Source organism: Alexandromys fortis, unplaced genomic scaffold (assembly GCF_014885135.2).
Source record: "Alexandromys fortis isolate MF-2015 unplaced genomic scaffold, M_Fortis_MF-2015_v1.1 scaffold_3, whole genome shotgun sequence".
In the NCBI taxonomy this organism is placed as follows: domain Eukaryota; kingdom Metazoa; phylum Chordata; class Mammalia; order Rodentia; family Cricetidae; genus Alexandromys; species Alexandromys fortis.
In genome coordinates, this window is record NW_026067909.1 from 10260223 (window position 1) to 10285623 (window position 25401).

Sequence of the window (25401 nt, forward strand, 5' to 3'; positions counted from 1 at the left end):
TATGGGGCCGGTTAGGTGGTAGGATCTGCATAGGAGGTCGTGCACAGCTGAGATGGAGTGTGCCTGCAGCTGGCAGCTCTATGGGCCTCTCCACAAGTCTCCACGTCTGTCCTGTGCCCTCACTTGTCCCAGGCCCCATTCTGTCATCTGAGCAGCAGCTATGTTCAGCGAGGCCTGTTGGGTAGTCAGGAAGTCTACAGGCCTGGCCTGGCCAGTTCTCTGCTCAGCTGGGGCCTGGAGAGGCACAGTGGGGGTTCAGCACCAGAGCATGGACAGCGCACTGGGCCAGGGGCAAAATGGGTACAATCTGCAGCTCTCACCAACCTTGCCCTTGTCCTTTCCTGTACACAGTTCCCACGCCAGAGGAGATGTCCAACCTGACCCCAGAGTCCTCTCCAGAGTAAGTGGCTTTGCCTGAGGCTGGTGAGAGAGGGACCTAGGATCTTTCCACTGGGCAGTGGTCTCTGGCCTGAACCCCTCGGGCTTGCTTTAGCCCGTGAATTTTTATGAACTTTAGGTCCTGTCCACATGAGGAATGCCAATGGCAGGACATGTCCTAACTCTGATCAGAGGCATCTGAAGTTGGCTAGGGGCTAGTGACTGTGCCTTGGACTTCCTAGGACTATTAGGGGTCATAGGGATGGTTTGGACACAAGGAGAAACGGGGTCGACCTGTGATGCTTGTGGGGATGGGGAGTTGGCAGAGGCCTGGGACAGGCAGAGTACCCCTGGCCTTCAGCTGGAGGAAAGGGAGTATAATAGGTGGGCCCAGTGTTGCCACCCTACAAACACAAAATGCCTGTACGGTGTGGCTTCTTTGTTTCTTTAACAGTGGCCTCCCAGTAGTCACTTCCTTGGTAGCTACTGGTGTGAAAGCGTGAAAATGCCATATGACTGAGATGGGGAGCATGGTATAGATCGTTGTAGCCATACAACCTCACAGAGTGGCCAGAGAAGAGTTGTGTTGCCAGCACTCAGTAAGGACCCGAGGGAGGTTGCTTGCTGTGTGCTAACCCACTGGGAGCAGCGTCTGCAGAGGTAATCACTGCGCAGGCTTTTTGGCCAGGTGGAGGTCAGAGGCTCCATAACCACAACTGCCCTGAGGCTCTGGAGCACAGGACCATTTTTGTCTAGGTTAGGCCTTTTAGTTGCTCTGATCAAAGGTCTTAGAGATCTGCTTAGAAATACTTTTTTTTTTTTTTTTTTTTTAAGAAAAGTAGAAAATCTGTGACAGTAGCTTAAGTCCAAGGAGAAAGCCTTGGTCTTCCACCACCTCCTTGATCAAGACCCTTTGGAAGCTTCCCCACACCCCCATCCCCAAGCCCTGCACAGTGGTTCAGAAGAGCTTAGCACCCTCATTTTTTGTCACCAGCCAGCCCCTCACTGGTCATGAGCCTCCACAGAACTATAACTGGGAGAGGAGAGGAAAGGTATCTCAGGAACTGACTCCCTTGGTTGTCCATGTCAGGCTGGCTGGCTGGAAGCCATGGGAGCTACAGCAATCTATAGAATTCTCTCCTCCAAAGCCTTTCTCTTTCCCTTTAGCTGGCAAGCTGGGGCCCACCTAGCTGAATGGTTTTTACCTACTGATGTAGGTCCTTCTCTCATGCACCTTTATGGCCCACACCCAGAACTCTGTGTGCCCAGGTTAGCATCTAGGCCCAGCAATATGGACACCAGAGCACTATTGTGGGCAGTGTCACCCTGGACCACGCAATCCCCTCTGATCCTCTGGCTTTTTTTTTTTTTTTTTTTTGTCATGGCCATGCCTCTAGTGCCACATCAGCCAAGTATTACTGCTTGCATCTGTGATTTTCATGAGAAACTCCACCTGTGTTTTTTAGAACCACTTGGCTGCTCTGAAATATCCCAAGCACTGCTGGTCTCTAGGCCCAGGTGTAGGCCTTGGGTACAGGGGGACAAGAGTCTACATGAGGGACACATACACCCAGAACTGACAACAGAAGCATGGAGGGGCTGGAGGTCTGTTTCTGCCACAGAGGCAAAAGAAGCGGGGAGTCACACAGCCAGAAAAACCTATACCCAGCCAAGTTAACAGAGGCTCCATGCTGCCCAGCATAGATATTCCTGTTCATGCTGGCCACATGCTAACACTGTCCTTGGACACCAGTGCTTCTCTGGCCATTCCCTATTTCTAGACTCTCTGAGTTACTGGTACAGGGGTACATCTGACTGGGGATGCTGACTGTGCCCCCACTGCAGCCGTACCAGGCAGCTGGAAGTCTCCCTGACTATGTTGACTGGGAGTTGCCATGAGATAGCCTACAGCTCAGCCTCCCCTAGGATCTCTTGAACAGGCATCTAGCAATGACTTGACCGGGCATTCTGCTTTCTGGTCTCAAGGCTGCAAGCCAGTGTCAGTAGGCTGTGGTGGTCTCTAAGGCTATGAAAGAATCTTCTAGTTGCCCATGGTGGTGGGGTGGGCTGCCGTCTCTGCAGCTGTTGGTGGCAAGAGCTTCGATGCACATTATTAGTTGGTGGGACCGTGCAGGTGAGACTGGGAAGCTTGATATCTGCCTTCTGTCCCCTGGACTGATATTCCCAGCCCCAGGAGCTGAATACTTCAGACTAAAGTATTCACAACTTGGGAGACGGTGTATGCAGTGAGGAGTGTCGCAGTGGAGCTGGGGTGGTACTGCTGTATCCTGCCAGACAGCTGGGCAGCAGTGGAGTGGTAGCCTAGCATTAGGCCAAGCTACCATGGGAGGAAAACAAGTCCTGTATTCAGGTGGGCGATGGGTGCTAGACCTAGATGAGGCTGTGGCAATAGGAGCTATGGGCAGGCCCTTCTCTAACTGACCCTAAGGTCTGCCATGGATCTTATTCTACACGCTGCGGTGTGGAACCACATAATCTTTACCTCACCCCAGAGAACCCTACCAGACTCTGTACCATGCACCAGCTTGCAACAAACTGGGAGCATTTCTGCCAGGAAGTTGGAAAGCAGGCTTCTCCAAAATTTAGGGACCCAAAAGGGTGAGACCTAGACATTCCCCTATCCCCTACTCTACCCAGTGGAATGTCTAGCAAGTGCCACTCAGACATCTCTGTAGGAGTCAAGGATGTGTGGTTTGGTGTTGGGGTGGATTTATGGTGAAGGACATAGGATTGGGGTTACAGTTGTAGGGTAAAGTTTGGGACAAGGGGTCCATGTTAAAAAACATGAGGTCTGGGTTAGTGACATGGGGTTCAGGCTGGGATATAGGTCTAGGTTATGGATGCTGGGAAAAAGTTGGGGGTTTTGGTTAGGAGAGTTTGGTTATGGTTAAGGATTTTGGTTTATTGTTACAGTGAAAGGTATTTGGTTAGGTTTTGTTTGTGGGTTAAGTTTTAGAGTTGGGGATGCCCTTGGTGTTGGACTGTGGAGTTAGGAGTGGTGTGGTTATTAGCATTGGGGCTACAGAGCTGTTCTGGGCTGCTGGAAGCTTCAGCGCTGCTCTGCAGGGAGGATCTACTGCCCTAGCCCCTATGGGGGTTACAGGAGCAGACCAGGCATCACACTCTCATCACTGGAGCCTCTGCTCTGCCTAGGCTGGCCAAGAAATCATGGTTCGGGAACTTCATTAACCTGGAGAAGGAGGAACAGATCTTTGTGGTGATCAAGGACAAGCCCCTGAGCTCCATCAAGGCTGACATCGTCCATGCCTTCCTGTCGGTAAGTTTACGGCAGAGTCAACCACCCTCACCCATGGGCCCAGCTTCCAGGCAGAACACAGGACCTCTCATTCACATTAACTCTGGGCACCCACCTGTCCTTATGTGCGTCTGTCAGGACCACCACTGTCTGCCTAGGCTTTCAGCCTGCTGGGAACTGCACAGCACCTCTGGGAATGGGGAGCTCTCTATGGCTAGGGTGTGCTGGTCTTCAGGTGAAGCCTCCCTGAGACTGAGGGTAAAACACAGGTGGCCATGTGAATCTGAAAGACACTGTGACCCCTGAGGGATCTGTGTGGACTCTGATAACACTCAGTTAACATCTTGAAGCCCAGAGTCTGTTTCTCATACTACTTCTTTATTTGAAGTCTGTGACCTCCAGTGGCCCCCAAACTTCCTGAAGAGGCTGAGGTTCTCAGAGAACATGAGCATCTCTAGGTTCTGAGAAGCAGAAAGGGACCCAAAGACTGGAGATGAGACTTTCCAGCCAGGATATGGACTCCCAGAGTAACCTCAGAATTGGGGCTGCCTTATGCTGGGCTAGGCCTCTCTGGGACTTTCCTTCGCTTGGACCTCCCACTCAGGACTCAGTGCACTGACTTTTGCTCAGGGAAGACATCTTTTCTATGGTCATCCATCAGAAAGTGCCTGCTTTGTTCCAAGATAGGTCCTGCTCCAAGGTGCCCTTGCCTCATTAGACATTCTGCCCTGGAGTCCTTTAGGCTACCATATCTGTGGCTACAGCTGAAAGATTTCCTTAGTACCCTGAGGACAGCTGAGAATGTCTGCCAGAAGCCTCAAGCCAGGGGAGTACTTACACTTGAGGTTGGCCAGACTCTTGGCCTGCTGTGTCTCTTTAGCACACCTCACCTCCATCCATGACATCCCTTCACAAGGCCCCTGGGTCACCAGGCCAGTCTGGGCCCCCATGTACTTCCCCATGGAGGTTAGTCCTGTATACTGTGGTGACCCTGACTGCTTTCTAGTTTTGCTCTTACTTCTGTCCAGTCCATGTGATCAGCCCTCAGTGCTGTGAACTCACACACGGCCTCCCACATTCACAGAAGGCTCCTAGCTTTCCTGCTCACTACTGTGATGCGATGCTCCTGACTCAGGGTTGTAAGGCCATCTAGCCCCTTCCAGTGTAAGCTTCTCTGTGGGAAACCCAGGGTAGTGGCTAGTGTGCACCCTGGCTGACTGAGCAAGGGGGCTCTGAAGTAAGTCTCTCTCTGTTAGTCTTCTGTGTTATACTTGGTTCTCAAAACTGGAGATGGCTTGGAAGGCTGGGTTTGTGTCTGGTGCCCACATAGTGCTGGCTCTTCCGAGGTCTCCTTCCCCTAGGTCCAGGAGTGGGCTAGTGGGGCCTGCTGGTAAGCTGCGCTCATGTCCAGCTTGTGCACACCACAGATACCCAGCCTCAGCCACAGCGTCATCTCCCAGACAAGCTTCCGGGCTGAATACAAAGCAACAGGGGGCCCAGCAGTATTCCAGAAGCCAGTCAAGTTCCAGGTGGATATCACTTACACTGAGGGTGGAGAAGCCCAGAAGGAGAATGGCATCTACTCAGTCACATTCACTTTGCTCTCAGGTAAGCCAGCCGACTTGGTAGTTGTGTTTCACTCCCACTGGTCCTTCCAGTGCCCTGACTGCCACTCTTCCCCCAGGCCCCAGTCGCCGCTTCAAGAGGGTGGTGGAGACCATCCAGGCCCAGCTGCTGAGCACCCATGACCAGCCATCAGCCCAGCACTTGTCAGGTGAGGTGGGGGCTTGGCATAGCATCTGTAGCTAGTGCTGCTTGGATGGGAGGTATGAGGACTGACATGGCCTCCTACTCTGAAGGATGCCCACCTCCCTGCCCTGAGCAGTGCTGCACCCCTCAGGGAGCAGGGCCCCTCCCCGGGCATGGTGGGCTGCATCACACTGAAAGGCGCCTCTTGTCCACCGTAGAACCACCCCCGCCAGCGCCAGGACTAAGCTGGGGTGCTGGGCTTAAGGGCCAGAAGGTGGCCACCAGCTACGAGAGTAGCCTCTGACGCTGGCAGGTAAGGTGTCCGGCCTGCTGCCGGGGAGGGGAGGGGCTGCGGGCAGGGCCTTCTGCAGGAGCCAGGCTTGCCCTAAGAGGGGCGCCCCGTCGCCACTCACCTGGCCAGGCTCCGGACAGGCCTGCAGGCTCAGCACCCAGGCAGCTGGACATGAGGGCAGCCTGAGCAGGCTCTGGGACTAAGGCCCAAGGCCTTGATCCTTGGGGCTCCCCCTGTAGCACTCTACAGTGGCTGGGACTTGCCACCCCCATGCCACTGACCACCAGAGCTCTGCCTTAAGCAGGATGGGGGGGTCTGATCCCAGCAGGGTGCTAGGAAAGGTATTTGGGTTGCTGGTGTCTCTGGGAGGAGGTAGTACCGGTGTGTCTGGCCCTATGCACAGGCATACACATGGGACCTGTGTGTCAGAATAATAGGTAGAATATAGTCTGGGCTATCTTTTAGCAAAGGGGCAAGCTGATGGTGAATGGCATGGGGATACTTAGACACTCTTGAGAAGTCTAGAAGAGATGGGATGTGGCTCAGGGCCAGCTTCTCCGAGCCCTATTCCCAGCTTACTATTTCCACAGCTGGGGCCTTTTAGAGTCACCTCGTGTGTGTGTGTGTGTGTGTGTGTGTGTGTGTATGTGTGTGCGCGCGCGCACACGCGCGCACCTGTTAGTCACTTCTGTGTGTGTGTGTGTGTGTGTGTGTGCATGCACACGCGTGCATGCCTGCGTGCACACCTACCTATTAGGCACTTCTTTGTGTGTGTGTGTGTGTGTGGGCGCGCGTGTGTGTAGGTCCTTTCCACCTGTTCCTCATCTCATCCCATCCTCATTCCATCGCCTATAGATGTGCTCCCAACATGGGCCTTATCATTTCCTGGCAGGTGGGGCTGGAGCCCCCAGCAGCCCTGGGCTCAGCTCTCCTCTCTTCTCGAGCAGGCAGGGTCAGATGCTCTTGTAGGCACTTGTATTCCAGTCAATCTTGTCTTCCCGGGGCTTTAGACTTTCATCTTGGAAAGAGGAAAGCATGCTTGGGAATAGCAACAGTAATGGGAAATTGAGGGCAAGGAATGTCAGGCAGTGGCAGAGGCAGAAGCAGGCTAGGACTGTTCAAGGCAAGGAAACCAGGGGCTAGCATGCTGCTGGGGTTCTGCTCATAGTGATCACTCAGACATTGCAACTATGCTGGACTCCTGAGTACTGGACAGCTTTCCATGCCCTGTCCTATAAGATGTTCTGTCATACCCCACCAGTGTCACGTACAGGACCCACTCACCAGCTCTATCAGTGCTGGAGCCCACCCTAGGACTGCTGGGCACCACCTACTCTTGGCAGCCTGCCCCTCCCATACCTTCCCATTGGGTCCCTGTGTCCTGGGCCCTCCTAGTCCAATGAGCTTGGCTCCAAAGACACTGTTGGGGATGAGCAGAAAGACCTCCAGGATACCTGGTGACCATCCAGACATGGACCCCACTCAGGGAGAGAAGGCTGGGAACCTCTAATGAGTAGGCCCCATCCCCTCCAGGTCTGATGCCAGTGGGTGGTGAGGGGCAGACACTGTGTAGGTGGTCTGTTAAACCTTGCTAGAGCTAGAGGTTTATCTAGCCCAGGGGAGAAAGGCCCCTGAGGGGAAAAGACCACACCCAGTCTTCAGGCTTTAGCTACTGAAGGTGACATTCCACTATCTGCCTGGCACCCACCCAATTGTAGTCACAGGCCTGCTCTGACCTAGATCCTAGCTCTTGGTTTTGCCCCTTCCGAACTCTACACTTCCTTGGGCCTGCCTGATCCCTCACCCTGTCTCTGCAGGTTCAGCTCCTCTCTTCCTGCCAGCCAGTATTCTAGGGCCCTGCCTACTCATAGCCCTGCTCCTCTATGAGCCCCAATCCCTCTGAATTCTGTCGACTCCTGGCTCAGCCCTCTCAGGCCCCGCCCCCTCCCACAGTGGCTGGCTGCAGGTGGGCAGCCTGTTTACTCTCTCCCTCCCTCTTTCCATTCTGTGCTCCAGACAACACTAACTGTATGGAGGTGATGACGGGGCGGCTTTCCAAATGTGGTAAGAACCCCTCACGCTCACTTGGCCCCCAGCCTGCCACCTCCACTGCGTGCCCCCACAGCCTACCCTGATTAGTGCTGTCCCACTGTCCCTGGACTGTACTGGGTCCCCTGTGTATGCACAGGCAGTGGACCGCCCACCACCCCTGGGCCCCATCTGCTACCCAGAGTGGTCTTAACCACTTCCTGCTCCCCATTTCTACAATCAGGCCAGGCTGAGGAGGGACTTCAACGCTCAGAGCAGGAAAAGGTCCTTGTGCTTGAGGCCAACAAGGATCTTATATATAAAAGCACTGCTTATATGTAGCACTGCCCTGGAGGGCAAGATGACACCTGTCCACAGACCATGCCAGTCAGAAGAGGAGGGTTATGCAGCACTGGGCTCAGATTGATGTCAGGCGAGGGAATGGAACCAAGGCACCCAATTGGCACAGCTGGGTAGTGAGCAGAGGCTCAGGAGGGTGGAGGGTCACCCATTACTTCTGCCCTCCAGGACCAGAAACCCAGCTGTGGCTGCCTGTCCCCAGCTCCCTGCCTGCCCGCTGACCACTCATCCTGTCTGTCTGCTGCTAAACTGTCTGTGCTAGCCAGGGCCAGGCTCTCCCTGTATGCTGCTGCTCACTGGCTCTGGCCACCCTTTCTGAGAGCAATCATTACCCACAGAGCAGCAGCCAACCCCAGGGTCTGACTCAGCCCTGGTCTTTCCATTGCTCCTTTTACACCTGGGGTTGGCCAGCTTACGTGGCCCTAACACCTGGGAAGGAAGACTCAGGGCTACACTGGGTGAGGGAGGAATCTTACTGCCAGTCCTGGGCCCCAGTTCTCAGAAGCAGCCCCCAGGACCCATCTACTTTGAAGGTACGGAGGGTCCCAGGGTCTGTTCCACAGCAGCCTCTCCCACTGCATTGCTCCTGGCACTATAGGGACCCCACTGGCCGCCTGCCCACCCTGCTTGCTACCCGCCTATCCTTGCTCTGCCATTCCATCTGACTTCATTTCATTGGGTTTTTCTTTCTCTTGTCAAGGCCCCTTCGTTCATTTGTTTGTTCTTTCTCTCCTTCCCTCCCTCTCTCCCCTTCCCCCTTTTTTCTTTTCTTTTCTCTCTTTTTGTCTTCTGTTCTGTGTACCCAGGCACCCCATTGAGTAACTTCTTTGACGTAATTAAACAACTTTTTTCAGACGAGAAGAACGGGCAGGCGGCCCAGGCCCCCAGCACACCCGCCAAGCGGAGTGCCCACGGCCCCCTGGGTGACTCCGCGGCCGCTGGCCCTGGAGGGGACACCGAGTACCCGATGGGCAAGGACATGGCCAAGATGGGGCCGCCCGCCGCCCACCGTGAGCAGCCTTAGACACTAGTCCCTCCCCAGCACAGCACAGCACAGCACAGCACAGCACAGCACAGCACTGACTGTGGCCTTCTGCCACCCTGTGTGGACCAGGCCCCACCTGCCTGCCCAGAATTGTCTCAAGCCTGGGAGGAAAGGAGAGTGGCCAGGGCACGGCCCACAGGCTGGGCTGCTGGGCTTACTCTCTTTTCTCTCTTGCGGTCTGTCTCTGCCTGTCTCTGACAGCATCGCTTGTTTCCGCTCTGATACCAGGAATTATCCCGAAAAGTTAACATGTCACCTCCACGAGGCCATCCTCTGTGCTGCGTGTGGACACTGGCTGAGCGAAGGCAGCTGCTGCGGACCACCTCCCCTCCTCCTGCTGCTGCTGCTGCTGGGCAGAGAGGCCAGCCCACTGTCCACCTCTGCCCATTCCCAGGCAGCTCTGCATGGCCCAAGGGAGGAGGGCCTGACTCCCAGGGGGACTCTTCTTCTAGCCCAGCCACCCTGGACTCCCAGTGACCAGACCCTTGACAGGGACAACCTGTTCACCATCTTCCAGGGTAGGGGACCATGGTGGGAGAAGCAGTGGGAATGGATTGTCCTCCACGCCACATTTGGAGGCCTCCTGGGCCACTCACCTCACCTTTTCCACACTTTGGCCTCACCAGGGCCACCTCTTCTCATCTGCATCCATTGCTCCACCTTGTCAGGCTGCAGAGCTCCGGCTGTGATGGTTCTCTCGGGCTGAAGTGGAAATAAGAGACCTGGGTGCTCCAGAGCTGCCTGGGCTGGCCAAGCTGTGGGGGCTGGGCTGAGACCAGTATTATTTATTTGCTGTTTTAATTTATTGAGTTTCTTTATGTCTCTGTTCTCTGTTCAGGGAAGGGGGAGCAGCAGCAGCACCCTCCTGCCATCTGTCTGTCTGTTCCGTCTGTCTGACTTGGGCAGGGTGGGTCCAGAGCCCAGGTTCCCTCTAAGGACAGAGCCGTTGGGGCTGGAAACGGTGGGGAGCCGGCCAGTGGATGCAGCACTGGCAAGCTACTGTAAACTTTAAAAGAATTCCTGCAAGATATTTTTATAAACTTTCTTTTCTTGGTTGTTTTTGGAAAAAGGGTGTGGGGTGGGGCCGCTGGGGCAGAGCTAGAGTTTGTGTTTCGGCTCCTTGCTCTTGGCTATTTCTATACACATATACATATATATAATATATATATATTTAAAGAACGATGTGGTTAGCTCTGTCCCGGGTTGTTTTATTACTACTTAGCAGCAACTCCAGTTCCACACGAGGGCTCAGGATACAGGATATCAGCTTGAACTGGCCAGCTGTGCCTGCTTCCCAGAGGCACTGACCAGTACTTCTCTGCTGCACCAGGCTGAGAGTGATCTTGGTTTGGTGTCTGAGCGAGAAGGGGTAGAAGACCCTGAGCTGGCACCCTACTCACATACAGAATGGCAGGGGTACCTCGGGCTTTTTTAAAATTAAAATTAAAAAGTTAAAAAAAAATCAAAGCCAGAAATGGAGTTAGCAGTGTGCTCTGCAGTGGGTTCCTCCTGGAGGTGGCAAGGGCAAGGGGCCCACACCACTGCCTGCTGCCCACTGAAGCCCACCTCACTTTCCTCATCCTCAGCTTTTGTCTGTGTTCCGTTCTGTCTGGCTGAGCCAGTCCCTCCCAGCTGGCCCAAGGTGCCCAGCGTAGCAGCAGGAGGGGCCGGGGGGCAGGTTTCATGCATGCCTTTGCTCTTCCCCTCATGTACAGATTTTAATGCTTCTATTACATTCAACCACCATAGGCTGGGATTCCCATACATAGGGCAAAATCAAACACCTGTAACAACAGCAAAGCCACGCAGTACAAGTGGGAAGGGGCTTATCCACGGAGTCAGGATACTGAAAGCAATACCTCTTGTTAGCCTTCCTCTTTTGTACTTTGGACACATGCGGACTCGCAGACATCACAGAAATGGACAAGCCCCATCTGGTGTAACCCCTGTCAAATAACTGTGAGCAATTTCAGTTCTGGAACAATAAATTCCTTCCGTAAAGACACGTGATGCAAGGTCTCCATCAGGGCTGGGCGGGCATGGGAAAGGGCACAGGATGTTTGAAAGTGGCTCTTGTCCCCAACTTGTACCTGTCTGGGCTGTGCTCAGGGAAGAGGTCCACCTCTGGAAGGGGGTCTGTTAAACAGGCTGGGGTGTTTCCCTGGGCTCTTCCACCAGAGATGGGTTCCAGTGAAAACCAGAGTTAAGGAAAGAGCAGTCTAGAGACAGGCTGGCAAGGCTATCTGCTAGGAAGATAGCAGAGGTGACAGGAGAGCTGTCTTCTTCCTCATGGCAATTTCAGCGTCACCCCAGATATGCCTGAGGTCATCTAGCACTTGGACTTACTCCACTAAGAGTCTCTCCCATGTTCCCGTAGCCAGCAAGGGATGCCTCAGCCTCATCACCACCTCTCGGCTGCTAGTATACGGAGGACAGGTCTAGTTTCATGTCTTGAATGCCAAGAACCCGAGGCTGGACAATCCTCAAGAGTCTGAGCAAAGTGCCTAGACCATGAAAAGTGCATTTGGCACACCTGTGCCACACTGCCTGGTGGCAGAGCTCTACTATGTAACACACTGACAGTTGGGGGGGAGGGCTAATGGGCCTGGAACTGTAGGAGTTCACAGCATCCCTGGCCTCTGCTTTTACTTTTACTTTTTTGGGGCTGACACTACTGTGTATTTCCTGGGGGTGGAGTAGACCCAAATGAGGTCCTGCCCTGGCACAAGACCTAGTTAACACACAATCTTACCAGAGACATCTAAGCCATTTTGCCTAGCTTTATTGTGATCTAATGGAGGCAGGTAACTCTGCAGAATCAAGCTCAAAACCCAGCATAAGAAAGCAACACAGTAAAGCTAGGGTCACTCTCTGCTTAATTCTGGAGGTCTCTGTGCTTTCTAAGGAGTGTGGTACTTTGAAGGTACTTGGCAAGGACAAGGGACCAAGCTCTTATCTGAGCTTTTCAGTTAACTTTGGCTTGAAATGTTTGTTTAGGTAAGGATTTGATCCAGAGGTGCCTGATTACCTGGGTCTGGGTGCTAAGATGTCTTCCCGTGTCTTCTCTTCCTGCCCCTGCAGGAAGAACAACAACCCCCCCCCCCAGCCAATCTTCCTCCAGCTGGCCCATTGGATATGTAGGCTACAGTGAGCTTTGGTGGGCACTATGTAGGCCAGCAGCTTCCCATCTGCACACTATTGCACCCTCAGGGCCCATGAAGGAACCTTCCACAATCCTTCTCCTAACTGTATATAAGGCAAAAAACCAGCTCAGCCCACTATTCATAAAAAAATAAAGGAAGCCTCATGCAGTTCACACTGAGTATTAAACTCACTGGTCTGCACACTCTTCTGAAGAAATTAAAATGAGGAGAGGACGACCAAAAAGCAAATAGAAGACCTCTAGAGGCCAGCCCCCATCTCAGGACATAACTTGGCCCAGCAGTAAGTGTATAGGCAGAACAGAGAGATACTCTGATGGGTGCTTCAGACCCCAGGGGTGAAGCACAACCTGGCACCCTCAGGAAGAAATGCTCAAAACCCAACCTCTCTCTACCTTGGTGAGTCTCCATCCTGAAGGCAGAATGACACAGTTCCTAGGGGAGATGGTGAGGCCTTGAAGTCCTACAGGCCAGCAAGTCCTTCACAAATAATCTTTGCTCTACTTTCAGCTTTTGGCCAGGATGCTGACCAAAGGTGTTAGTAGCTGTGAGGTCCAAAGGACTGCCCAGCTTCACTCTGGCTTCTATCTCTGAGCACATTGTCTTTACAGTGAAACTTGAGTGTCATCTGTCATTCACATAGCCTTTGTGCTTCCCAGTAGTTACATGTTAGCTCCCTGCTGGGCGATAGCTCTTCTGTCTTTCCCTCAGACTACACACCAGCAAGACCAGGCTTTGCCTTTCATGCTGTTTGGAAACTTCTGCCAGATGCTCCAGTTGCGTTTCCAGCCCAGCTGTGCAGTCGCTCTCCTACTACACTTATCTTTCAGTCCCAGTGGCATGTCTTTCTCCTGAGCCCTCACCTGCAGTGCTGCTCACATTGTATTTCCATTCACCAACCAGGCACAGCAACTCAGCATTCTCAGGGGTGGAGTGGGTTTTCTTGGCTGGACCCTTTCCTTCACTTCCCAACCCTCACACACAACCATACTTCTGCTACCATTTAGGGACCTCTAGGCATTCCACACATGCCTTCCTTTCTTTCCTTTTTCTTTTTTTTTGAGACAGGGTTTCTCTGTAGCTTTGGAGCCTATCCTGGAACTAGCTCTTATAGATCAGGCTGGCCTCGAACTCACAGACATCCGCCAGCCTCTGCCTCCCCGAGTGCTGGAATTAAAAGCGTGTGCTACCACCGCCCAGCCCCACACATGCCTTTCTATCAGCAGTGAGCCTCTGTCTGTGCTCAACTTCACCAAAGGCTAAATCCAAGGACTGCCTCATGGATCAACTCCCCCTGTACAGGTGAGAACCCACGACAGGGACAAGAAGGCAGCAAGAAGCCATCTACATATGGTGGATAGCACACACAACTGCCCTGTGTGCCTCAGAGCATTGAAGCTGGGCCCCAGCACAAAGCTCAGCAGGTGGCAGCCCTCATTTAGATGTCCGTGCCTTCAAGGATAGCCTTCCGAAGGCTGTGTGGCAACACCATGTGCTTGGAGGTCCTGCCACTCTTTCCTGTCAGATCAAACCCCACCACCTGGAGATATGGAGGTATACCATGCTACTTAGACTCTGTCTCAGACTCCACACAGCAGCTCCCTCCAGCTAGAAGCCCATCTTCCTAGCAGCCAGCCATGGGCTCTATCTGCACTGGGCACCCTCCCCCACACTGGGTGGCCAGGGCTATGGTAGCTTTGTTCCCTGGGAGCTGAGGAGAGGGAAGTCTCAATGAGTCAAGCTCCACTTTGCTCCTGCACCCAGGATTCCCCCTGGTACTTCCAGCAAGCTGAGGCCCCAGCACAGGCTCCTTATAGTAGTCCTAGACATAACAGTTTCATGGGCACCCTGCGGTTTCCACTCAAGGGGTCTCTGCTAAGACAGGAGATGTGGTGGGCAATACCCAGGGGCAGAGGCTCAGATAGTCTGATGGGTTCTGTTCCCAAGAACTAAGACTAATGGCTTGAAGGCTTTAAGTTGGTTCAGGGAGGGTTTTTGTTTTAAAACAGGCACTCCCTGTATAGGCCTAGGCTGGACTCAAACATGCCATCTTCCTGCCTCAAGCTCAGAAGGTGCCTATAGAGAGGGAGTAGACTGAACACTCCATGTACCCTGGAATTTTCTGGGTCATTAGACAGTGGCAGATAGCTATTGAGAATGTCAGAAGACAGATGAGGTTGGTCAAGGTGTTTACAGGAGCTAAATCCCCATAGTTAACAGAAGAGCTTCCAGCCTCAAGTTCAGCCTCCCAGGGGGCTGCTGATGGTTCAGTAAGTGAAGAGCCAGAAGATCTGGTGAACCCTAAAACTCAGGAAGGCCCACAATTTAAAGGAAACCTGTAGGGGCAGAGCATCCCAGGAGTTGTTGGCAAGCACAGCAAACAGGCTGCTAGAATCCAAAGACTCGAGTTTGTTGTCTGTGAGGAACAAGCCATAACCATGCCTGTCTCCTGCCCCGCCCCTTTTAGCCCACTTGGGCCCAGGGCCAGCTCCGGGCCTGAGCTTAGGCCCAGTCCCCACCTAGGCAGCAGGCTGCCTCCTTCTGGACCCCTAATGTTGAGCCTGAGCCATATCTAAACAGGTCTGAAGGCCTCCATCCTCACTCAAGAAGGTACAATGAGTGAGGATAAGGCCAAGGTGCCTGAACCTTCCCTCCCTTCCCAGGAGCCTCAGGGAAGACTCAGAAAAGCAATATGAAAGAGCAGACTGAGAGGACACAGGCTCTGACCTGAGAGAATTCTTTTATTATGACCGAACAGATGAACTAAAGCAGATTCTGCCTTTCACTGACAGCCCTGTCTCCACACAGGGACTCAGCCAGGTCCTGGTGCTACCCTGGCCCCTATGCACAAATGGGACCTCCATGGGCACTGAGGAGGCAGCAAGAAGGGGTGACAGGAGCAAGCAGCAGGTGTGGGCCCTCAAGGGTCACCCCAGGCCTCTCTACCCTAAGGGCTCCGAGCCAAGATCCAGGCAAGGGCTAGGGAGGGAAGCTGTAGGGTGGGCCTCTGTAAAAAGCCCATCCCCAAAGCACAGCAGAACTCCAGGTCTGCAGAGCAAGCCCCGCAAGGGGGAGACACCTCACAAGGTGCTACTTTCAAAGCCGCAGAGCCCCCCTGAGAGAGGGGAGGGGAGGGCAAGAGCCACATGGAAGACCCAAGAAAGGAAAGCCCCACAGAAGAAAAACATCAGTCCAATAAATGTTTGTTGAATGAATGAATGACTCCAAATGCTCTTCACTACAAACAGCACTCATCCATCCAACAGGAAAGTCAGGAAACACGCCTTGACTCCAGCGGCATCCATGGAGCCCACACTCTGCGCAGCCTGGGGCCCTCAGACCTTGCCACCAGCACGCCCGGGGAATGTGTGCGCACACACAGACACACAGTTGTCTCTTTGCACATGTGCATCCATCTGGCCCTGGAGGCTCATCTCTCCTTCACGTGGTTCTGTGCTCCGGAAGCTCCACTGCTGGCCCCATCCCCAGTGGCACCACTGCTACCTGGGCTGCTGCACAGCACCTCAGTGAGGTCGTCCATGACTGCGGTTTCTTTGGGGTCAAGCAGGTTGAACTCTCTGGCGAAAAGGATGAAGTGCACGTACAGTGTGTTCAAATGTCCGTGCAGCTCAAGGGCCAAGGTCTCCTTGAAATGGGCCCAGTAGATGTGGCCCAATACATGAAACAGATACTTGCAGATCTTCTTCACCAAGGACTCAAAGGAGCTGGGGAATTCTCTGCCTAGGGGGAAGCCACATGTCATAGACCCGCAATGAGGCCAGGCTCCTACAACTAGGCTCTCCTGGATGGGCCTGAAGTGCTCACACCTGCTACTATTCTTCCACAGCGTTCCCAGCAACCTGTTCCCCAGAGTGGCATGTGCCCAGAGTAACAGGCACTGGCTAAGCCATGCTGGCCACCTGCACAGCAAAGAATATGTGGTGGGCCCTCAGGTTTCATATGTTTCCTTCAGTAGACACCCCAGGGTTATCTGTAGACCAGCTAGAGGAGCAGTAACAAGTACATGAGGATGCTGCTCAGGATGAGTTTGAGCTCTCATTAGGACCTTGACAGGTCTGGAAATACCAACTCCAGCAAGATGGACTGTGATGGCCTCATTGTGCAGAGATGGTAGCAGGGACCAAAGGGGGGCCAAGAATTGGGTCCCCAGAGTGTAGGTGGGTATTTGGCTCTAACTGAGCTGAACCCTGCATGGGAACCTCCCTCCCTCATTAGCCCAGCCCCCTTTGCTGAGCAGGAATCAGAGTTACAAAGCTGTAGCCCTTCTACACCCCACTTGCAATCGTACTCCAGACACTCTCTAGCTCAGTGCTGAAGAACCTGCTGGCTTTGCATAAGGATTTGGGTACAAACTGCAAGAGACATACCGTATTTTGTGGGGAACACATCTTCATCAGTTACCAACTTCTGCACAGAGCTCATGACAAAGTCAACATACTGGGGGGCGGTGCACTTGACCTTCTTCCCCCGCTCGTCATACCAGTAGTATTGTCTGTAGGGACAGAGACTTTGGTCAGGGTGACAACCCTGCCAAATACCCACCCCAGTGCAGGCTCCCACTCATACAGCACAAATACAAAGGCAGTGGCAGTCGGGTGGGCAAGCTATATACAACTGTTCCAACAGAACAGCATCTGAGCAAAGCAAAGGCCTCATGTACAGAACCAAGAGTGCAGGGAGCCCCATGTGACACCTTCATTTTGCTTAGTTCTGCAGATTTTACTTCTTTTAAATAAGTCTGTATTTTAAATAAGGGTATTATAAATAAACCCCTTAAAATTAATTGGGCACAGGTATTTGTCTAGGAGGTGGCCTGAGACTGATCAGAGAGCCTAGATCCTTGGTGATGCCCTATTCCTAGAATAAGAAGTCACACTTTCCCCAGGGGAAATAGTAGATGCTTGCAGTAAAGTGACCTGACCCCAGGAGGCCCACCCCAATACTCTTTAGCATGGTGTTGCCAGTCCTCATATGACTGCCAGTTCTGAGAAGATCAGCATCAGGGATGGGAGATACTGGGTGTATAGAGTTCCTGGGCCTCAATCATGTGCAAAGTCACAGTTATTCTGTGTTCTGCCAAGAGAAGCTGGTGCTACCCTTGATGCACTGCCTGCTGCCCCCTCAGGCATCTCCTTGGGAGATCATGGATGAAGGTCTCTCACAAATCTCTGCTATCTGGCCATGCTGTGGGGATGTCACACCACCTAGGTGCCCTGGATTCAAGGGCACAACATGCTCCTCCAAGCTCCTGCTGAGGGCCTGTGATTCATTCCAATTGGGGACAATTATTGACCACATTGTTACAAATGTTCTCATGGGGAGAATATATAAATACAAGTTTTCATGTCTCTAAAGCAAAAGCCAAGGACAGGGTTATTGTTACAGCATGTTTGTACATCATTTCATGAGAGTGTGTCAACGTTATCACGTTATGTCACCTGTACCTTACCAGCACCTAGTGTTCTGCAATACCCAATGTGGGTTTCATTATGTTTCTTTAACACCCCAGTGCTGAGTATCTTCTTAGTGGCTTACTGACATACTGTCGCTGGAGCAACTAGTCCTTCCCCATTCTTGTCAATCAAACTGCTACCTGCATGCTGCTGCACGAAGAATTCTCTGCATGTCCCGGATCCTAATTCTTGTGCAACAGGTGCTTCCCAGATGTTTCTGCATAGTTTGTGTTTGTTCTTTCTCCTCAGTTTCTTAGAGCAAAATTTCTGAATCATCATAAAATCCAATGGGCTGAGTCCTTTTCATCAGTGGGCTGCTCCTTTGACGTAATGTCCAGTGGCCTAATGCTAGATCACAGAGATGTTCTCCTGCCCTCTAAAAGCTTTGTATTTTGCCATTTCTGCATCATGCGTGAGGCTTAAAGTTGAGGTACTTTTCCTTTCCTCTGTGCAAAGTTGCATTTCAGAGCCACTGTTGGGAAACAAAACTGTGCTCTCTCAATTCAGTTTCATTGGCCACCTTCATGAGAAATCAACAATTGTGCTTTTGATTTTCCTTCTGGTTGCTGCTCTGACCCACTACTGTTTGTCTCACCTCTGATCCACAATACACTGTTGTATCACTGTGGTTGACACTGTATCTTCAAACTGTGCCTCCTCCAGCTGCACTGTTGTTGTGGCTACTCCAGCTACCCGTGGCCATGTAAATTCCAGAACATACCAGTCTAGCAGCTTATATCTCTGAGGAGTTTTCAATTGGGAACACACTAACCCACAGATTTATTGGATATAGATCTGTATGTTCAGTTTGTTGTCTTCCCATCCATGAACACAGTGTGGTTGTCTTTGACTCACTGTCCTGGACTTCTGTGGTTTCTAGAAACAGAGCCCTATGAATGCTAAGTTTATGCCTAAGCATTTTGTTACTTCTAGGGCTATTGTAAATGGTTCTGATTAGTTAGGCTTTCAATCATACACAGCTAGCATGCAGACCTTTGACTGTTTCTGTGTGCTGACTTTGCAGAATTTATTTCGTTGCTGGACTCCTTCAGAGTCTCACAGCTGTGTTCTCTGCAAGGAGGACAGCTGATTTCTTCTTTTCGGATGTGGACTTTTCCTCCCTCTCCCTTATCTCACTGAACTGGATGAGCTCTCAAGTTTTCTTCTCCAAAGAACAGTGGACTTCATGCCAGCTGTATAATAGCTGGAGAGGATTTGGCAGTCCTAATTACCTCTGTAACAACTGTTGGATTCACAGTGAACTGTTCCGATTTCTTATGTTTATAATTCCGATCTTCTGTCTCATCTAGTATCAGTTTTATTGCTCTTTCCAAGCAAGCGTGCATTCCCCTTATTGTTTCTAGAATTCAATTTGAGTGACTTCCACTCTTGTTTTATGATTTCCTTTCTTCTGTCTACCCTGGGTTGGTTTTGGTTTTGCTCTGAAGTTTTTGTCTGAAATGCACACTTGGTGTTATAAACTGTTCTCACTGCCCTGCTACAAATTGTTCTTTCTTTTCTTTATTTTTGCATTTTCTTAGACAGGTTCATTTTGTAGTCAGGACTTGCCTCAAACTCAAAACAATTCTCCTGCCTCAACTTCCCAAGTACTGGAATTACAGATGCAAGCTATCACACTTGACTAGATCTCACAGATTCTGATACTTTGCATTTTACTTGTGTTTAGTTCAAACGAACTTCTCATTGCCCTTGAGATTGTTTTCTTTCCCTGACCTGTGGATAATTCAGGAGTGTTTGGAACTATGTTACTTCTCTGACACTGATTTCCAGATTAACTCCACAATGATCAGAAGATAACTTACTTAGTGTGACTTCAACTCTTTAAAAGTTGCCAAGAGCTCTTCTGAGAGCCAAGGCATTATGTTTGGTGAACACTCCTTGTGAAGTTGAAAAGAAGGTGCATTTTGCTGCTAGGCTGGTATAGTGGATTTTAATAAATAAAGACTACCTGAAGATCCAAAAAGCAAAACAGCCAGCCACTGGCTCTTACCTCGACCTCAGTCTGAAATGGTGAGCCTACCTCCTGGAATCTCAGTAGGAGACTATGTGACTGAGAACTGTTTCCTCCCATTTTATAATCCTCTCTAGAGCTGGGATTAAAGGGATTTACCGCCCAGTTTCTATGGCAACTAGTATGGCTATTGGGATTAAAGGCGTGTGCCATTATGGCTACTGAGATTAAAAGTGTGTGTTATCATAATCTGGTCTGGAAGGCTAACCAATGGGACTGTTTTACTCTCAGATCTTCAGGCAGTCTTTATTTATAAAAACACAATCAAAATCCACTGGAATGTCCTTACATGGCACCTTGGTCCCTCTGCCCCTGCCCTTCCCCCTGCAGCTGGTGGTATGCTTTGTGAAGCTCTGCCATCTGGCACACAGGCAATGAGGAACACTACTGGCCTGATGAACAGCCCTTTCCAACTCACAACACAGGTTCCTTCTGTAACCTGGCTGATTTTGAGTCTCTACTGCTATGAATAGAGCTACTTTAGCTTCCATTTGTTAGTGTTTTCTAGGTTCCATCTCCCATCTGCAATGGTTAACTTTACTACATTACTGCATTTAAAGTGCTGCTATGAGCCAGGAGCAGGTGGGTAGAGTGCACCTGTGATCTCAGCTTGGCAGATAAAGGCAGGAGGATGCCAGCTCCAGGTCAGCCTGGTCAGAATGGCAGAATTCTATCTCTTATAAAACTTTAAACAGGGCTGGAGATGTGGCTCATTTGCTAGCATGCATAATGCTGAGTTTCAGCATAAATTAACCAGTCAATCAACCAGTCAACCAAAATGAATGGCATATAAGTCCCTCAAATCATTATAATGATCCTTAACTCCTAAGGTCATGATAATAGGCAGTGTGCTATTCATGAACTGAGAAGCTCTTCTCAGAACCATGAGAAATATGTGCTGTTCAGTAGCCTCCAGGACCCTCATTTGGTTACAGCAGTCCAGACTGATGACAGTGAGTGTGTTTCTCATGGGGAAGCTCAGATTTAATTCTACAAGAATATTTTCAAAAAAATCTCTTGGAAACTCTTATGCTCACATTGTGGTGGTCACTCAGCTGCTGGATTTACATTACCATGTTGGTTTTCTGCTTGTTCTGTTTTGCTCTTCATACTTCTGTGTTCATGCTGTATTTGGGGCTATATTCCCCACCCCCACCTTTTTAACGATTCCATTTCAATTTGGTTCCATTATAGTTCTGACTGGATGCTTTCATGTCAATGCTGAAGTTGCTTAAAGAATTTCAAAGTACATACATGACTTTTCATGCTCAACATTTTACTCTGAGTTTGGTGTCAGCTGGGAAAAGTTGGTCACTAACAGGAAGTGGGCACCTCTCGCCTCTCATGGCCATTGCTCACATGTCCTTTCTCTGAATTCCGAGAATGTGTCAGACCACACTTGATTTCACTCTCCAATAACTTCTGAGAGCTCCAGAGAAGAGTCTGTAGTTCTCCTGTTGCTGTATCATTCTGTGCTGTCACAGAGCTGAAGAACTGGCTGGAACTCTCTGGCAGTAGGTCAGACAGCTTGCAGCGATCCATTCAATTGTGCTCCTAAAGGGCATGGCTGCTGGATGTGGAATGTGGAGTAATGCTTCTTCCCTGTGACACGTGAGACATGGGGGTGCTTCCCCAAGTCCCACAGTACTGCCTTGGATGCTACAGGGCCTTTACTGTGCTTGGTGTCTAGGCTATTTCACAGGACAGTCCTTAAGGATTCACTGAGCTCTGTCAATGTAAAGGAGTCTCTGAGGGAGCTGTTTAGCCATGTTTCTGAATGTGTCTTATCTCCCTAGATCCCAATGCTGGCCTTTTGGGGTTATCCTGCAGGTGCTGCAAGGATAAAATGAGAGCTGGCCTAGTGCAGAAGATCCTCTCAAACCTAGGTAAACCTCCAGGGCTGATGCACAGCAAGAAGTTCTGTGGATTTATGACTAACCCACTTTTCCTTTCAAACTAATTTTGAGTTTCCATAATCCCTTGGTCTCACATGATTCCTGCAAAGGGTTTATAGTAGGAATTATTAAGTGATTCCACAAAGTGAGCAAAAGGTAAGCTCGGCTACCAGACTCAGCCTTCTGTCTGCATTAGCATAGTCACTCGTACCATCAACCCAGGGCTGCAGGCAAACATGTGCCATCCAATGGCTTTCCTATGCAAAAAGCAAGGTGAGTTATCTTGGAGATCCTGAAGGCACCTGCATACTACAGCACTGGATATACACATATACCTGGAAGAGAGCTGTCAGCACTAGATCTGTTCAGGAATTGTCAATAAGACACCTCTACTAATAGAATGAGACAATGAGCACTCTGCAGGTTCAGGGGCCATCTAAAAATGACCTGCCCTTGGCACCTGATGGCTCTTTAGCATCTTTTATGCCTCAGCAGGGACACGCTGGACACCTGGCCCCTCACATACAGAAAAACTCTGCCTAGCCTGAGATTGTGCACGGACTCCACTTAAGGATGGAGTCCGAGAAGCTAGTAGTCAGGACAGCAAAGTCAATCACAACCCATCCCACACTCCCAACAAGTGCTATGGCCAGGCTGCTACTCACGTGTTGCACACAGCCATTGTCTGACACGTCTCTCCTGTGCAAAATTCTGAGATTGTGCTATACTGCAGGTTGATGTGGTGAAAAAATGTTGTTGCTGGAAGAGAAGCAAAGGGCCAGGTGAGTAAACACCCCTGCTCCAGCTGGCGTGATAGGGAGTGGGTTCAGCTGAGTTCAGCCTGTCCATGGACCACTGCTCTGGGGGTACTTGGTACTTGGAGATGGGGAGAAACTCCCTGCCCTGCAGCTGCTGGACCCGCCTCCCCACCCGCACGCACTGTTGCTGGCCAGCCACTCGTTGAGGTCGATCTCCCGGGGCAGCACTACCAGCTCCTTGAACTCAAAGTCGGTAATCCTGGACTTGGTGTGCTCTGGCTCCAGGTACACTTTCTTCTCTTCCGAAGCAGTTTTCTTGCCGTTTGGCTTAGCTTTAGATTTCCTGCCAAGAAAGAAAGGATTTCATGGTCACCGCACGTCCCAATGTGGGCCCAAACCACAGGGGAAGGACCCTGCACACACTGGGTTAATTAAATCAGATGCAGGCAGGAGAGACCACCAAAGGCCAGACTGGTCAGGGCAACTGAGTGGCCAATCCAAATGGTCATGACTCTAGACATTCTGGGGGACAGTACTGTGGACCTGGGTTGCAACACAGGCATGACAGCAGGGGGCAGCACCTGGTGCCTGAAACATAAACCTCTTTCAAAAAGCTGCTCTTCCAAGGTGAAAGTTCTGAGGGTCTAAGAAGTGTATATATAAAGGTCTGAGGGTCTGAGAAAGTGTTTTAGTGCATGTAAATAAAAGTTCTGAATGTATAAGGAAGTGATTTAAGGTAATGAAAAAATGTTTCTGATTTCTTTCCCCCTTTATGCTATTATTACATTAAGATTTCAAAGGTTCAGGAAACCTATACCCAATGGTTCAACCAGACCACTCACAAGGTGGGGTCTGGAGACAGCTCACCAGCAGGTTGCCAAAAGGAGATACTGTAACACTTCAATCAATTTCTAAAATGCCTGTCCCCTGTACTTGTTTTCTCTATGATCAAACTAGAAATTACTGTCGACATTGGTCAGATACTTATGGAGACTGCCTTTATTGGTCCTGTAGGAGACAGAATGCATATTCAGGAAGGCATTCTACCTTTTATTCAGAATGGAGGATCTTTTACATCCTAATTAAGAACCCACGGCCCCCTAGATAGAAAATGGCAGTCACTGGTAAACTTTACTATATAGTATTATCACAGCCGTTCATAGGGCATGATCAAAGTACAGAGGGTACACACCCTACACTCTCAGCCCCTAGGTATAGACATAGCAGAAATGGTCCAATGCTCCCGATATCTCTAATAATACCCCTCTTAGAGATCCCACCTCCCTGTCATACCATCTCTTGTTTCAGACCTTACCCTCTATATATCAGCTACTGAATAACACTCTGATTGCTTGGGAGAATGTTGACTGTGTATCCCTCCTGGGTCAAACTCACAACCACCATTTGTGGCCTTGCCCATCGGCTTATCAGACTCTCATTTCACCAATCATTGCCAAATATCACTACCACCCCATCTCCCACAGCTCTCTCTTTGACATCCACAGATTGCTTTAACTTTTGTGGGCACACCCGATTCCACAGACCTGAGGCCCTATGCCCAAAAATGTCTCGATTCCCTGCAGCACTCAAGTTTCCTGCTGTCTACCCATTGGGTGGTCTGGGAATTGTGCCCTTGTGTCCTTTTTTCCAAAACTACAGGCGGTACCCGGAGAAGAACCCCTGCCAATTCACATCACAGGGTTTATAGCAGCATGGCATGACAAATGAATGATTCAGGTCCTATGCTTTCTCAAAGTCCTTGGTATAGCCATTGGCATCAACACTGGAGCAGAGAGAATGACTTCTTTCCTAGCTATTTACCACCAGTTTTCCCCTAACTTCATCCAGGATCTCCAATGGGTGGCTCAGACCATCCTTATTCTCCAGGGCCAAATATACTCACTGGCCACTGTAATACTACAAAATCCACAAGGGTTAGATTTACTAACTTCAGATAGAGGTGGTCTTTGTCCCTTCCTTAAGGAAAAATGTGCTTTTATGTCAACCAGTTGGGTACAGTAAAAAATAAGATCTAACAACTCCAGACGGATCTCCAAAACCATAAGAAACAGCTTGATGCCTCTGGCTAGTGGATCATTGACAATCCAATAGAGACTTTTAACCCCCTTTCTCCACCTTTTCTTAATCCTACTAGTCACATCCTGCCTTATACATTTATTGTCTAGATTTCTTCAACAACAGATCCAAAAGATTTCTAACCAGACTTTTAATCAGTTGCTATTACAGGATTACCAGCCCCTAGCTACAGTAGAGTCAGAAGCCTACAACTCCTAATTATACCTTGCTTGCCCCATTCAACACAGAGTAGTTTAATGGTACTGTTGCCCCCCTTTCCTGACCCCTGATTGTTTATCAATTGTAAATAAAAAAGGGGGATTGTAAGCCCCTTGAAGTGTGTTAAGTGTAGGTTCCTGGCTGGTCACACACTAGAAATCAGGTTCTTCTAGGCACTGACCATACAATGCTAGAAACAAAGGAGTTTCTACCAATCTCTGAACTTCCAGCTGGCACCCTACACATGTCTAACATGTTCAGGCTCAGGATGAGAGTACTGGATGAGAAACCTGAGAAGCACTATGAGTGTTCCCATAGTAAAGCTGAGTCTTGACCTCATGTAATAAAACAAATTCTTCAGTAGTGAACATTCTGACTTCTAACATGTCAGGCGTAAATTGATACTGGCATGAAGCCTTATGATCAGAAAAGGATAATTTTGATCAGAAACTCTCAATGTGGGATTCAGTGGGAGATACTGGACAGCTGGAGGACCAAGAACAGGAACACAGGCCTTCTCTATAAGGCAACCAATTGCAAGGAGCACTGGGCTATACAGAGCCTATAACAGACCAGGTGATTACAAGGAACAGATCTAACAGAGGGTCCCAGAAGCAGTCTCCTTAGAAATGCCCACTTTGTTCCACAAGGGTAAGA

At 50.4% G+C, this 25401-nt stretch overlaps 2 protein-coding genes across 10 annotated transcripts in view; one reads left to right on the top strand and one right to left on the bottom strand.

The window, feature by feature from the left end:
* Positions 1-9377, top strand: part of Brsk2 (BR serine/threonine kinase 2) — a 50574-nt gene extending 41197 nt beyond the window's left edge. For 2 of the 7 annotated variants that reach the window (XM_050137831.1, XM_050137832.1), the window contains 5 exons: positions 352-400; positions 3553-3676; positions 5083-5263; positions 5340-5429; positions 9358-9377. In XM_050137831.1, the coding sequence (XP_049993788.1) occupies positions 352-400; positions 3553-3676; positions 5083-5263; positions 5340-5429; positions 9358-9377 (464 nt within the window). Of the gene's footprint in view, positions 1-351; positions 401-3552; positions 3677-5082; positions 5264-5339; positions 5430-5622; positions 5709-7712; positions 7761-8890; positions 9178-9357 lie in introns of those variants that run through there. The other 5 variants (XM_050137828.1, XM_050137829.1, XM_050137830.1 and 2 more) reach the window with 4 other exon arrangements.
* A 5636-nt stretch (positions 9378-15013) lies between these two features.
* Positions 15014-25401, bottom strand: part of Mob2 (MOB kinase activator 2) — a 50476-nt gene continuing 40088 nt past the window's right edge. For 2 of the 3 annotated variants that reach the window (XM_050137837.1, XM_050137836.1), the window contains exons 2-5: positions 22632-22792; positions 22357-22450; positions 16679-16803; positions 15014-16031 (exon numbers count right to left, since the gene is read on the bottom strand). In XM_050137837.1, coding sequence (XP_049993794.1) covers positions 15721-16031; positions 16679-16803; positions 22357-22450; positions 22632-22792 — 691 coding nt within the window. In that variant the 3' untranslated portion in view covers positions 15014-15720. The remainder of the gene's footprint in view (positions 16032-16678; positions 16804-22356; positions 22451-22631; positions 22793-25401) is intronic. The other variant, XM_050137838.1, reaches the window with a different exon arrangement.